Source organism: Caloenas nicobarica, chromosome 2, assembly GCF_036013445.1.
Source record: "Caloenas nicobarica isolate bCalNic1 chromosome 2, bCalNic1.hap1, whole genome shotgun sequence".
NCBI classification, from domain to species: Eukaryota; Metazoa; Chordata; class Aves; order Columbiformes; family Columbidae; genus Caloenas; species Caloenas nicobarica.
Window position 1 is genome coordinate 116,445,189 of NC_088246.1, and position 15,038 is coordinate 116,460,226.

Below are 15,038 nucleotides of genomic sequence, written 5' to 3' on the forward strand. Positions count from 1 at the left end.
CTTGTTCTGTGATTTCTTCTGCTGTTGTGAAGCAGAACTTAAACACAAGTTTTCTGTGTTGTTACACGCTTCAGCTCCTCGTTTTGAGGGCATTGTGACATCTGGAACCACTTACTGGTCCCACCCCTTCCCACCAAATGGTTGACCAGTTTAAAACATGGATTATTTATCTTCTCGGTTCCTGGGTGGGAACTCAAAACACCTGTCTTGTATTAGAACTTGACTTCCCTGATTTGTTGTGTTGAGGGTGGGACCGAAGTCATTCATAGACCAGGTCACTTAGGAAGCATTGTATTTCCTGTACCTAAAAGGAAAGTGTGTGGCCCAGTGCTGTGTGCCCTTGGAGAGCTTGTGCAGTTCTTGGTCACCTGCCCGTTGATGTAAGAAAGACTGAACATGGGTGATGAACTAAGAAATGTAAAGTAATTACTTCAGAATGTGTTGGGGCTCTAGGAGCCTGTTGAAAAGCTGAGGATTAAGTGTTGTATAATAAAAGGAACCAGTGATTTCAACAAAGAATACGGGGATTTTGAAATTGGACTGTTACAGCCAGTAGTGAACATTAGTAAGCATTCTGAAGTGACTTCCATTGGTGTAGAGCGGGAAGAAAAACAAGTGTTAATGATAGGATCACAAACACTTGAATCTTCTACTACTTAATAGCTTCCAGACTTTTCTCTAATGCATTACAAAAAAAACCAAACCAAAACAACAACAACAAAAAACCCACCAAAAAAACCAAAACAGGACCTTTTGTCAGTTAGTTGACATATTGGTATTTAGATTGCTATTTTTAGCATTCCCTTGATAACTTCCACTTGGGGAGGATGGTGATCTCTTGCGGTTTTTTTTCGTTTTTTCTCAAGTTAATTTCTGAACTTTGCGATCTGTTAATTACTGTCTGAGTCACAGGTGCTTTCTTAGGTCAGGTACACCTTATGTAGTTTGCTCATATAGTAATGTCAGGGCTGTGACTATTTTTAATGACATTCTCTAGTGGCACTTAAATAGTTTAAAGGTATATTTGTAAGACTAGTTTGTTTGACCACCAGTTCAGTATAAATCTTTTTGCCAATGTGTTCTTACACTGAACTGTCTATGATAGTTCTTCAGTAGGGGTACCTCAGAAAACCGTCCTCAACGCAAATATCATCTAATCAAGGTAACTATTCCAGAGTTTGATATAGCAACAGGGATATTTCTTAAGAATTTCAGTAACTTGAAAAGTACCACTAATATATGTGATTTAAAAAACAAACCAACCAACCAAAAATGAAACAAACAAAACACCCCACAAACAAACAACAAACAAAAAACCCCACAACAACAAAACACTGATTCTCTGGCAGATAGATCCTGCATTGATTTACTGCAACAATTTTATGCAGTTCCATTACCTTGTCTGCATAGTAAGGCTCTTTTGGATTCAGGCTTAGCATCTGTACTTGTAATAATCAAATGCCATTTGTCCCAGGGAAGGAGATCCATATATTAATATTACAGTATGTAGTAGTCTTGCACTTTTTGGGTCATACAAGTATTTCTTGTTTGTAGTTGTCTATCATATGGATATACTCCTGTTTTGCCATTCACTTCCAGTACCTTATTAATGTAAGTATTCCAAAGTTTCTGTTGCTTTTATGAAAGTTTGAAATTATAGCAGTTACTTAATATGGGAACCAGTTGGATTGCGAGATGTTCTGCTACAGCTGCGCAGGATTCAGTTCCACTCATGGTAACACATGTTCTTTTTCCAAAGGTCATCCTTTAAGCTTGAACGCTCAGAATCAACAAGTGATCCTGCAAGTCTGAGCTTTTGGATGTTCAGTCTGAGGGACGCGAAAGATAATTGTCCTTTTTTTTAAAAAAAAAAAAAAATTAATACTGTTTTTTTCAGAAAGTACCAATCCTTGTCCTCCAGAATCTTGTTTCAGTGTTGTGCGTTAGCAAAAACTAAAACCCCAAAATGGAAGAAATGAGTTTTTGATAACCACTTGCTGCATAAATGAAATAGATCATATAGGTCATCCAATCAGTGAGCTAAATTAATCCTCTGTCCCTTAAAGTGGCTGTAAACAGACCAACAGAGTGGAAATGTTTATTTTCATGCTATTTCTTTCGGAGTGCTGGGTGACTGTGGACACTTTTGGTTAGAGATGTTTTATTCTCTTCCTATTTTGGTTTGTAAGCATTTCTTAAGTTTTAACTTCCTTTATTTTAAGAACAAGTTTTCATATAGCTTTCCAGAACAGTTTTGCAACACAGGACTTTGTCCTTTCCTTTGAGACCAGTGCCTCAGCATGCTTCATGGCCTATGTTACTAGCATAAGTTATCATTTTTGATTTTTTGGGGTGAGGTTTACAGATACTAAGAGAGAAGCTGAAACCTTCGGTATATGTCTATGCAGAAAGAAGAAAGGTTTGCATTTTCTGTTAGGTATGTGTCACCATTTTTTGCAGGTTTCTGTGGTGAAATGAAGTTAAGCAGAATTGGCAGAAGTACCCCTGATGGTGGGAAAGGAAGGAATTTTTGCACTCTGTTATTTAAGAGCTGTTTTAGATTTGGTGCAGCTTCCTCCTCTACCAGGTAACAAGGGTGGGATCAGCCTTTGCTTTTGAGTAAGTTTGAGATGCAATCTCCATGCTCCTGTTAAATGCATTATGACAAATACTGGTATCCTAAACTCCTACTGCTAAACAATGTAATAATCTTGTTTAATTTTAAATCATAGATTACATTGATAAGGATTTCTAAGTAAGGATCTAGAAGAATGTATTGAAAGTGAATTAAAAAAGAATGGAGCACCAATGTTCTTCAGTTCAGAACTTGATGGTGCAACTTGATGAGAAATCAGATTGTGTTAAATAAATTGTGTGTGAGCTAGTAAGTGGCTTGCAACAACTTTAAAAATAGAAAGTATAATGTTAACCTGAGGCAGCAGTTTTAACCCTGAGTTCTGAGGAAAACAAAAAATAAAAGGATCATATCATTGATTCGTACCTAGAGTACAGTTGCGTATAATAAAAATATGTCCATGAAGGATCAAACACTGGCAGAAAGAGGTGGATTGTGACTACTTCCCGCGCCCCCCCCCCCCCCCCCCAATGTGTTCTGTCTTATCTCTCTCTTTTACTGTTTTCACTTTGCTTTTCTGGATATGAATCAGGAGTACGGCTGAAACCAGATTAGCCATTACAGGACCCCAGTCTCCTTCAAGGTAGTATCAGAATGATTTATTTTGCTTTGTTGCTTGGACTTAAGTGACTGGGCCAAGAACTGGAGTTTATATGTGGTCTCTAATTGGGGTATTTTGTAGCGAAGTACCTTCTGAAGAACTGCCAGGTGGTTTCTCTGTAAAACAGAGACTTCAACTAGAAGATCCTTAATGAATTCAAGACAGTTGAGCAATGTCATTCTTCCAAGCTCCTCTTGAAGAAGTGGCAATGAGACAGAACATTTAATGTAAATGTCCTACTGTATATCTGGAAATCTTCTGTGCTGAATATGAAAGGTCACTTGTTTTTTAAATCTACTGCCCTGGACCTTTAAAAGTGAAGATAATTCCCTCTCTAATTGCAGCATAGCAATTCTGGACTCTTTGTAATTTCTTGATATTGCAAAGTCTGAACACTTTAATCAGTAGGTAATTCAGGGTGATGCTTTTACTGTCTACTATGTGTTCTTGTTTAATGCCTGGGGAAGAAGGAAGGGAAAAGGAAGCTGGAACATTTACTTGTGGATCCTTTTGGTGTATTAATCTGTACTATGCCCTTATTGTCTAGCATGTCTATTTGCATAAAAATTCCATATCTTTTTATGGGATTATCATTGAGCAGTTCATATGCTGCCCTGACCCCAGCAGAAAATCAACATTTTATTCAGTATCTACTTAGGGTATTTATCTAGCTAGACAAGTTTTCTAGACTGGTTTAATCATAGTTATAGCTACACACAAAAAAAAACCTGCTAAAAGCTTATGGAATGGATCTTCTATTAAACTTCAGTTATACTGCTGGTGATTAAAAACAAAACCAAAAAACCCCAAACAAACAAAAACCCACCAAAACTAAACTTGCTGGCTGGTGTAGTTTATCTTCTGGATGTGAACAGATTGGTTGCATGGCATAATGTCTCCTGCAAAATAGGTCTGTGATGGTGGAGGTACATTCACAAGGCACAGGAGCGTAGCATCCATAATTTTAGGTGCCTTGCTGCACACTGACTTCCCAAGCATGGTGTGGAAGAGCTAGATGTCTAAGATTTTGAGAAACCAAGTTAGATCTAAGTTAGCTCCAAGAAGAAATGTTGTGTGAGAGAGAATTAGGTAGCTGTATACTCCTAGAAAGCACCCTAGGATTTAAGCCGTTTGGTAAGGTCAGCTGTTTCTCATGAAAAACTGTGAAGCTGCTGGGACACTCTTGAGACTGAAGAGTGTATGGGTAGAGTGAGTGCTCAGCTAGGATGAAGCACTCTGTCTTCAGCTTGATGTTTGAGGCTGTGAAATCTGTCTTCCTTGCTTCCCAAATGAGTTATCGAAGTTTAGAATAAAAGTACTTTGGAGAATGTATCTTTCATTCTCTACCGCTGACATACTCTATTAATTAATGGAGAATTTCGCTCAGATTTTGAGAATCTCACTAAGCATTGCCTTTTGCTTAGGGTTGAGGAAACTGAAGCAGATAGATCCAATAACAGACTGAAAAGTTACAAGGCGTGTCCACTTGGACCACAATTTCCAGGTTTCCAGGGGACACTTGGACTGCTAAACTTTATTACACTTATGCTGGTGTCTTAATTCTTGCAGCAATAAATAAAAATGTCAAAGAAAAGCAGGGAATTCAAAGTGATACCATATTCTTAGCTTACTTGTTTAGATTTTTCTCAATTTCTTGCCTTAGCAAGGTATAGCACAGCTATTGCATATATATTATATATAAACTACAATAACCTGTTGGATGGTACAAAAGTGAGGATGTAGTTGTCACACCTTGGAAGTCATTATGTGTGTAGCCTTATTATTTAGTACTCATAACATCCTTATCATTCAGTTTCTCAGCACAGATCATTTTGAGTTAAGATACAACGAGAACCTTGCTATTTATACTTTGTAAAGCAGCTTGAGAGAGAAGAAAACGGTCCAAAATGTTATTCTTACTTTTGCAAAGAGCTGTAATTGCACTATTCTAAGGCAGAGTAGTTGCAAATTGCATGAGTAACTCAACTACCACTTTAGATTCTCAGTGAAGAAAAAAATGTATAAAACTTGATAAGGGGTTTGTGATTAAGAGGATCCAGTTTTAACTGTAATCGTTACAAACAGCGGCTTTCAGCCTTGTGGCTTGTCTATTTGTATTTTTTATGAAACCATATTCTGTTCGTGCACAGTTTGGATCTATGATTTTTCTGCTTTTCTAAGACTTTTGCAGGCTTTTGGTGGTCACGGGCTGTTCAGGAGATGGTAACAAATACTTTTTTTTTCTGGGACCAGTGGCTGTGCATTGATTCATCATAGACACCAGTCTGTAAAAAAGCTTGCCAGCTCAAGCTGCCATTTCTGGCCATCAGGGACAAGTAAGGAATCAAAAGTATATCCGAAAGTTTCCTATAGTAAAAAATGCTTAAAAGCTTGGGTCATCTTATCTCTTCTGCAGTTGAAAAGGAGGGAGTGTTACTGGGCATGGGGAAACCCATTCCAGGACCCCTTCCTGACCAAGGGCAAGCACCCCCATGTCTGAAAGAAGAAAACCTTTTATCTACTTTCCTCTAGGATATGTGGCCCAGTGCATTTTCTGAGCAGGCCCTGCTGGAGGTTTGCAGCAGGTATGTTTTGTGTGTGCAAGCCGCCCCAGGTTCAGCGCCCCTTACCAAGGGATTGTCAGTTTGGATGCACAGGAATGAACTGTTGCTCCCCTGACAAGGTGAAACCAGTCAGAAAGGACCGGTTGCATTAGGTATGAAGAAAGAAAAAGTATAATTGGGACATGGTAACAGTTCATATAGGATCCATGGTTTGGCAGTATCCATGGCAATTTTCCTGCTGTTCTCTGGATCTGATTGCAGTGAAGCAATCACAGAAGGACTATTACCCTCTTTGGAGATCTATAGGAACTCTGTGATGGCTTTAATTATCAATAAAACACAGAAGCACAAATTCTTGGGGTAAGAAGGTGACTGTTTAGAAGATGAAGTGAAAATAAAATGATTGAATGGCACTTCTGGTACCATATTGATACCTGGAGCCACAAATCACTAGTCATGGGGACCACACCAGCAGTGTATTTTGCCACACTCTTCCTTAGGCTACAGGCAGTTGAGACAGACAGAATACAGACTTGTCCAAACCCTTAATTTGACCTCACATTTGTTCACTGCTTTATTTTCTTTTCAACCACATAATAACTTGGACCTCAAGAACTTAATTTAGATCAGCTTCAGTATTACTAGCAGAAGAAAGGCTAGCGATATTACTCAGTAGTCATTGCCAAAGTGTGTTTTCTACATTTCCAGCATTACCTGGAAATGACATAAAACTTAAAGCAGTAATGGACATGCATGCTGTGAAGATATTTGTATGGATAATAAAGTTTTGCCTTTTTTGTACTGCTGCCATTCAAACATTAGAAAAAGCTCTTGGCAAATGCTAATGAATTTCTTCCTATAACAGAAGCACAGACATGACAGCCAACATTTTTCAAATTTAAGTATCTAAAATTAGACACCGAAGTGTTTTTAGAACCCATAATAAAAATGATTGAATTTTTACAACTGTGGAATGCTCACAGCGCTCTGCAAGTGGCTTCATTACTCATACAAAAAATAAGCACTTCTGGAAGACACATGATTTCTCCCACCAGCGTGGAAAGAAAAACCTCGTCCTATTAAAGTTAATTGCCAAGCTCTCATTCGCGTTCAGGGAGTTTATTTTGTTCCTTGATCCTGGGATGGCAGCAGCTGATGCTGTCGCTGGGGCTGCCACAGAGGGTTTTGAAACTGATTTCAGTGGGAGTTTTGCAATTGTTGTCTGAGGGTTGGACCGTTACTGCTTAACTGCTCTGGTAAGTAACTATATATGCTTACTTACAGCATATCAGTTTTCAGCCCTAGGGTTCACAGAAAGAAGAACAACAGCAACAACTAAGCTGACCATGCCTTTGGTCAAGAGAAAGGTATAACACAACAGGGAGGGACTACAGACTCTAAAATACAATGATACTAGATAAACAAGGATTAAATTACAACATAGTTTAAATTCTCGTAAGGATATGTACCCAAGATGAAGAATAAAATTCCAGGAACAATTTTTGTCCATAACGCTAGCAAGCAAAACACTTCTGCAAGAGAAGGGAACAAGGCAGGGAGGAAGGAAGGAAGGAAGGGAGGAAAGCAAGAGAGAATCTCAAATCAGCCCTCCTGACCTCCACAGATAAGGATCAGGTTGCATAAAGAACTTGTATTTTAAAATATGAGCTTGGAAAAACTGCATATTTTGTGCTGGTAGCTCTTCTAGACATATACATGATTTTAGAAAATCTTATGAAAACTGTATTTATCTAGCATCAGAACCTTTTAATATTTTCTGCTCACAAGTCAACTTTTTTTTATGTTTATTGGATTTTTGGCCTATCTTGTTTATACTCCTCATGAATCTGAACCTTTCAGATAACTCTGCAGGATGCAACTTTCTTCCCAGACTGAACTGACCTGGATACGCAACATGCACAACAGCACTGCCGAAGCTCCACATGCGACTGGAACATGTAACGAGACTTTGTCCACACCGGCACCGAGCTCCGAGTTTTCGCTGGGCATGTTGGTGCTGCTGGCTTTCCTCATGGTGTTGCTGGCTCTGGTCACCACCCTGGGAAACATCCTGGTGATCTTTGCTTTCATCATGGACAGAAACCTGAGGCATCGGAGTAACTATTTCTTTCTCAATCTTGCTATTTCTGACTTTGCAGTAGGTAAGTCATGAGTGTGGGGGCATGTTCTGTTTGTGTCCTTGGAATCTTCGGAGAAGCAGTGGGGCTGCTTCTGCTGGGTGGTTTCTTCTAAGAGAACTATTTCCCAGCGTTGTGTCGAGGGGAAGGGTGAGGAATGGTGGAAACTCCATGAAGTGTTTTAGCAGTATATTAGATCTCAAAACATGTTATAATGAGAAATGCAACCTTTTTCACACGCATACTTCTAAAGTTGCATCAGGGAAAAAACTGGATCCTTTGTTAGGTAAACAGGTAATATTTAATGTTCTTGCTTCAGAAAAAAATACTACTGTGTGCAAATCATAGAATCACTTAGGCTGGAAGAGACCTTGAAGGTTGAGTCCAACTGTAACCTAAGCCTAGCACTAAACCATGTCCCTAAGAACCTCGTCTAAATGCCTTTTAAACATCTCCAGGGATGGTGACTCCACCACTTCCCTGGGCAGCCTGTTCCAATGCCTGACAACCCTTTCTGTGAAGAATTTTTTCCTAATATCCAAGCTAAACCTCCCCTGGCACAACTTGAGGCCATTTGCTCTTGTCCTATCACTTGCTACTTGAGAGAAGAGACCAACCCCCTCCATGCTACAACCTCCTTTCAGGTAGTTGCAGACAGCGATCAGGTCTCCCCTCAGCCTCCTTTTCTATATGGAATAACAAAGAATGTGAGCTGGTTTTGAAGAGTCTTGACTAAAGTCTAAGTAGTCAAATTGAATACAGCATTTATTATCTGGCAGAACTCGAATACATGATTGATGTCTTCTATTTCAATCTACTCTCACACAATACAGGTAATCACCTGAAGGTTGCAACTAATCAGTGATTAATAGTATTTTTAAACATTTTGCTGTATGCGCTCTATCTAGAGTCATACCTTAGGAAAATGTGTATAGGTAAATAACAAATCAAAAGGTTTCTGAGAAGTTTGATATTATATATATTTATACATAGGGATATATTTTATGTTGAAACTTGTACTGAGAAAAGGTACAATTAAAATGCTATTGTGATGTGCAATTGGAGATGTATTGCAATATTCTGTGAAGTGTTGAACGTCTCTGGTAAAAGTTGTGGTTAAATTACTGAGTATGCAGAAGGCTGGTTTTAAGCAGGTGTCTTTCATTAAATCTATGTTCTTGTCACATCACAACAAAATCTTTTAAAACTGTTTCTATTCTACTTGTTTTACTTACACATTTAAAAAGGATACTGAAAAAGCAGAAGAAACTCTTGTTAAAATTTGTTGCCAGTGTCAGAAGTTCTGTTAGGGGCATGGCTTCTAATAGTTTGGTCCTGGTGATGTCCAGATCTCCTTGTGTAATGTTTTGATCCCTTCCCTCATATGTTTGATGTCTTCTTCCAGCTGACACCTGCCTCGTTGTGCCGCAGATATCTTGCGGCCTGCTCTCTGGCTGTGGTACACAGGGAAAAAACACAGCATTGAACGGAAAACCAGGGCACAGAGTGGTGGTCTGTCATCTGGCTCACAATCTAGCACCACGCTGAACAAATACCAGCATCTAGCTGAGAAGTACAAAGTAAACAACTTCCTCTGTCAAAGAAGGAAGTAGAGCTTACTTGGCATTACGTAACTTCCATAAATTTTTGTTCCATGTTATGTTTACCTGAATATCAAGGTTTTCATTCTAAATTGGGTTAAAAGCTTTGCGTACTTCAGAATCAAACTCATTTGTATATCTGTAGCTACACAATTTAGACTCAAGGTTACCTAAGTTATCCTTATTTTCTGCTTGATCCTAAGTGCTAAAAGCACACACTTTCGTGCTTGCAGAACCCTTTGCTTATTCTTTTACTATATTTAATCTAACTGATTTTAATATTCAACAGCTTTTGCTTTATCTCTGTCCTTCTGGACCTATAGCTGGATTTGAATAGAGATTCCTTGAATCTTAGTAGAGGGAGAATAACAGGAATGGTAAGATTTTTAGGGAAATGGAAACTCTCAAGGTACTCTTCAGTACCTGTTCCAGGAGTACACATTATTATGAAGTAAATCTAAATTTGAAATAGTACCCTTATCCCCCCGTGAAGGTTAACATCTATTACACAACCTTTTGCTCAAAAAAGCAAGTGTTAGTTGCTCTATAGATGCAGTGATCCTGTTTCATTGCAGCATTGATGCTGTTCACTGCATTTCTGCATCATACCAAACTGCACCGTTAGCTCTTCAGCCTCACGAGGCTGCGTTGTGACTATGTGTGTAGTGTCATCACCTAGAAATTCGTTAAAATGAGATCATGTTGGCACTTTCACAACGTTTGGATTTAACACCCTAAATTTAGATAGCCATGGGTGTGGGATACCCGTGTATGTTCCTACCACTTGGTGTGTTCCCACAGATAATAGCCTATCAGCTCACCACTGAAAAGTGGTTATGATCAAGAATTATGATGAAAAGAAATGTTGGACTGGGTGTACTTAATTAACTGTGCAGGTTTTGTCAGGCTTTTGAGCAATAGTTTTAAAGATTAGTCTGAAAGTCATATTGTATTTCTTAAAAGTTACTTCTAGAGCACTTTTGGACACCATATGTTTCTAAGAGGATAGAAGCATGACAATTAGATCATTTATTGTAGAAAACAGTAAATTACATTGGGATGGGGAAGGATGTTTTCTATTTGCTTAAATTTTGGTAGTTAATACAGAAAAGTGTTTACCTCAGCAGGTAAAAAAGTCAGCTCCTCCTTCCTTTAGCAGGTGATATAAACAGGAGAAGTAATGATGCTGCACAATAAACTCGATACACCTTTCAGAAAGGTATTAATTATAAGAATGTTACTGGTGCCTAGTTTGTAGTAAAGTGCTTATTGGTTGCATGAGAATACAAAGCCTTCCACATGGCAATTCCAGTCAGTATTGTGCTTTTATCAGATACCGCAGAAATATTTCTGTGCTTTCACAAGCGCTGCCTGCAGTGCTGACTGACGTGTGCATTTGGTTTCTTTCCATAGGTGCGTTCTGTATACCTTTGTACATCCCTTATGCCCTGACAGGGACGTGGCACTTGGGAAGAGGCCTGTGCAAGCTCTGGCTAGTCATGGACTATCTCCTGTGCACAGCTTCAGTGTTCAGCATCGTCCTTATCAGCTACGACCGTTTTCTGTCAGTTACTAAAGCGGTAAGACAAACATTTCTAATTATTCCTTTACACATATTGAGATTTCTATAAAACTCAAAGTGTTCACAATTAACACTAGAAGCTAAATGGTCCTTTATTGTTGTACCATATTTTTTTTTTTGAGAAATGTTGATGCTTCAGTGTTTAATTGGGACTTAGGACAATGCCTTGACTATGATTTATAGAATCATAGAATCATTTTGATTGTAAAAGACTTTTAAGATCATTGAGTCCAACCCTTAACGTAGCACTGTCAAGTCCACCTCTAAACCCTGTCCCTAAGAACCTCATCTATGCCTCTTTTAAACACCTCCAGGGATGGTGATTCGGCCACTCCCCTGGGCAGCCTGTTCCAATACCTGACAACCCTTTGTGCGAAGAGTTTTTCCCTAATATCCAATCTAAACCTCCCCTGGTGCAACTTGAGGCCATTTCCTCTTGTCCTATCGCTTGCTACTCGGGAGAAGAGACCAACCCCCTCCACGCTACAAAGTCCTTTCAGGCAGTTGCAGACAGCGATCAGGTCTCCCTTCAGCCTCCTTTTCTCCAGGCTGAACAGCCCCAGCTCCCTCAGCCGCTCCTCATCACACTTGTGCTCCAGGCCCCTCACCAGCTTCGTTGCCCTTCTCTGAACTCTCTCCAGTACCTCAGTGTTTCACTTCCACTGCCTGGATTAGAAATTATTTAATGCCACTACAGAGGAGGTAGGAAGGTCAAGGTAGGAAAGGGGGTAGCAGGAGTCTGAAGAACTTGTGCTTTGGTCATTAGAAGAGTGCTAATGGAAACTATGTTGAGTCAAGGATGCGTGTAGGCTTTGAATAAATTTTAAAAGGAGAAAAGGGTATGGAGAGAGACGTGGAATGGACTGACTGAAAATCAGATGAGGATCTGCATCTCCATAGGGGGTGACAAACAGTTGGGTGGAAACTAATCCCTTGAAGCCAAAAGGCGAATGAATCAAACTGTGCGGAGAGGTAAGAGGTGTTTCTTGCATATTATTCTTCTGCATCAGAAGATAATCTGAGGAACAGACTGTCAACATCCCTTGCTTTTGATGTGTCTACTAGCTCGAGTGACATGGGCTGGGTTAGACCAGGAGGTTCTTGTTTGGGAAGTGCTGATACAACGCCTAATCTTTTTGTCTTCTTCCCCAGTGTTGTGGTTTTAGGGTTGGTTGTTGCTGGGTATTTTGTGTGTGTGTGTTTTTGGTTTTTGGTTTTGGTTTTTTTGGTTTTTTTTTTAGTGGAACAATGATGTATGAAAATCCCTGTATTTAAGAAATGGTAATGAAAAATATTGATGAATTTGCAGAACTCAGAATGTGAAAAATGTAAATTAAAAAGTCCTCTGCAACCCCGCTGAGCTCCATGTTCTAATGCACTGTTGATGGTCTTTGTTTACATTAGCACATTCTGTGTTTCTCTCCAGGAGTGTGTAACATACGGCTGTTATCCAAAGAAAATATATTACGCTTTCTCATGGACTTGGGATGCACCTCTGCCTCTGCTGCAAACCCAGCTTGTGGCCAGGGGCCAGCCATTTCAGACTTACCTTTCTGTGAAGCTGTGCTGAGCTTCCTGTTTTCTGCCTACTAAATTGAGATGCTTGTGATCTTGCAAAGGGCTGCAAATTTATTATTGCAGAACTGGAGCTGTGCTCTGAACTGATACGATGCTTTAAGATGTAGAGGAGTCTGAATCTTCAGTCTACAGGTGTACAAAACAGAGAATCTAAAATAATGTGTGTAACACTGCACTATTGATCTGTTGCTCACTGATAATACAGGGCCAATGCCCCTTATGTCGTATGTGGCTGTGAAGATACCGTTCATTAATATTTGTATAGCATGCAGCTGCTGCGCTAATGAGCAGCATAGGAAGCTGATGAGGAAGGTAGTAGTTCTGGGTCTGAGTGAAGCCTGGGATGACAAATGTTGAACTTTATGGAGGAAATAAAATTGTCCAGCTTCTCCTTAACAGATTATCTTGTGCTCTGAAAGATGCAGGACACCAAAAGCTAGAAGTTTGTGTTGTACATACCGGCTGGACTATTATAAGGATGGTTTTAACTCTTATGTTTCCTAACTTTGGATGACATGTCTTTAATTCTTAATATTTTTTTCAAACACTGATATTTATGTCTGGAGAGTAAAATAAACGAAGGCAGTCTGGCTAGACATCAAAATATCAAGATTTGCAGTGATGCAACGAGCTGTTTACAAGTTAAAGTGAGCGTTAAAACAATGTTTCAATAAAGTAAGAGATGTTAAAGCATACGCGTGGGATAGATTTTTCTGCTAAGTCAAGAGGAAACAGTATTAAAAATTATATTGTCTAGTGTTTGCAGTCTCACATGGCAACCTGTCTAATATAGAAGGCTTCTACGTTTGCCTCTGCAGGAAGGAAGTCTCACAGCTGCTTTCACTCTCTGAGCCTGCACATTTCACGAATCATAAACTGATTCCTTATTGCTACCTTCCTGTGGTAGTGATGAAAACAAGCCACATCTTTTCACATCTGGAAGACAAACAGTAGTTTAGCCATCATAATTTTGGCTCCTCTCTAATCCCGAGTATTAAAATCAATCACAGAGCTACAGTATTTGATGAGCAAGACTAACAGAGTTTTTCGGGACCTTACACAAGTGAAGATGTTCCAGGTGTCTGGGGAATTACAGAACAAATATTATATTTGACTTGCTTGCTTATGGTTTTTTTGAGATAGTTGTTCCAAAATGTTATCTGTGAAATGTCTTTTTCCTTCAAAGGTATCTTACAGAGCCCAGCGGGGAATCACGTCCAACCCTGTCATCAAGATGGTGGCCACCTGGGTCTTTGCCTTCCTCCTCTACTGCCCGGCCATCCTCTTTTGGGAGCACGTGGCCGGACGCAGCGTGGTAGCGGCGGATCAGTGCTACGCCGAGTTCTACGACAACTGGTACTTCCTCCTGTGCGCGTCCACCCTGGAGTTCTTTGTGCCGCTGCTCTCGGTGACCTACTTCAACGTGCGCATCTTCCACAGCATCCAGAGGCGGCAGCGGCACGGCAGCACCCAGGACTGCGAGCCTGCGAGGAGGGGCAGCCTGTCCTGGGGATTTTGCCTCTTGCCAAGGCCAGGAGCATCTTCTTCTCCATCGGAAGCAGAGGACAGTGTTTCATCCTTAACGAAGTCATGGAGACCAGCACTGACGGCTAACTGTCCATCTCCAACACAAACCAGTTCCACGGCTCTCAAAAGGGAATTTTCTGCTTCTTTCCATTCAAGGACCGGGTCAAAACTGCAGCAGGACAAGAAAATAGCGAAATCGCTCGCCATAATTGTGTGTGTCTTTGCCATTTGCTGGGCCCCATACACTTTACTAATGATTATTCGTGGGGCCTGCCAAGGAACCTGTGTCCATAAATCCCTGTATGAAATAACCTTTTGGCTTTTGTGGCTCAATTCCTCTTTAAACCCATTTCTTTACCCTCTCTGTCATATGAGGTTTCGCATGGCTTTCATGAAAATATTATGTCCCAAAAAGTTTGCAACATTGAGATCACGTAACACACCTTCTATTTAGAGTTAAAATGAATGACTTACAGATAAGATTCCTTTCTTATTTAGTACTATTTTTTCATATGTATCTTCAACAGAAATAGAGAAAAACATTTTGTTTACTAGTGGCATTGGTTAAGAGTGCAGCAGAGGTATGTATTTGCCCTGAGTTTGCTAGTTTTCAGGAGTTTGTTTTTGCTGGTATGATGCCAGGTTAAACATCATCTAGTGCGTAGAAAAGAATAACAAGTTTTGCTGAATGTCTTTTTGGTTTGCCTTGTGTTTTATTTTTTTGGTTGGTTGGTTTGTTTGGTGGTGTGTGTTTTTTGTTTTGCTTTTTTTTTTTTCGATATAGAGATGGTACTATGAAGGAACTTTTCTAT

General features: G+C 39.8%; 1 protein-coding gene across 1 annotated transcript; it reads left to right on the forward strand.

Annotated features, from left to right (window-relative positions):
- Positions 1 to 7,647: 7,647 nt before the first annotated feature.
- On the forward strand, positions 7,648 to 14,680 carry LOC135985649 (histamine H3 receptor-like). Its single transcript, XM_065629169.1, has 3 exons — positions 7,648 to 7,962; positions 10,953 to 11,119; positions 13,886 to 14,680. The coding sequence occupies exons 1-3, from the start codon at positions 7,674 to 7,676 to the stop codon at positions 14,678 to 14,680; spliced, it is 1,251 nt and encodes a 416-aa protein (XP_065485241.1). The 5' UTR covers positions 7,648 to 7,673.
- The last annotated feature ends 358 nt before the right edge of the window (positions 14,681 to 15,038 follow it).

Excerpts from the sequence above, each read along its gene's own strand:
- LOC135985649 (XM_065629169.1), top strand. The coding sequence starts at position 7,674 with ATGCAACTTTCTTCCCAGACTGAACTGACCTGGATACGCAACATGCAC. Across the intron at positions 7,963-10,952 it reads TATTTCTGACTTTGCAGTAG|GTGCGTTCTGTATACCTTTG; the intron begins GTAAGTCATGAG and ends TTCTTTCCATAG. Across the intron at positions 11,120-13,885 it reads TTCTGTCAGTTACTAAAGCG|GTATCTTACAGAGCCCAGCG; the intron begins GTAAGACAAACA and ends TTTCCTTCAAAG.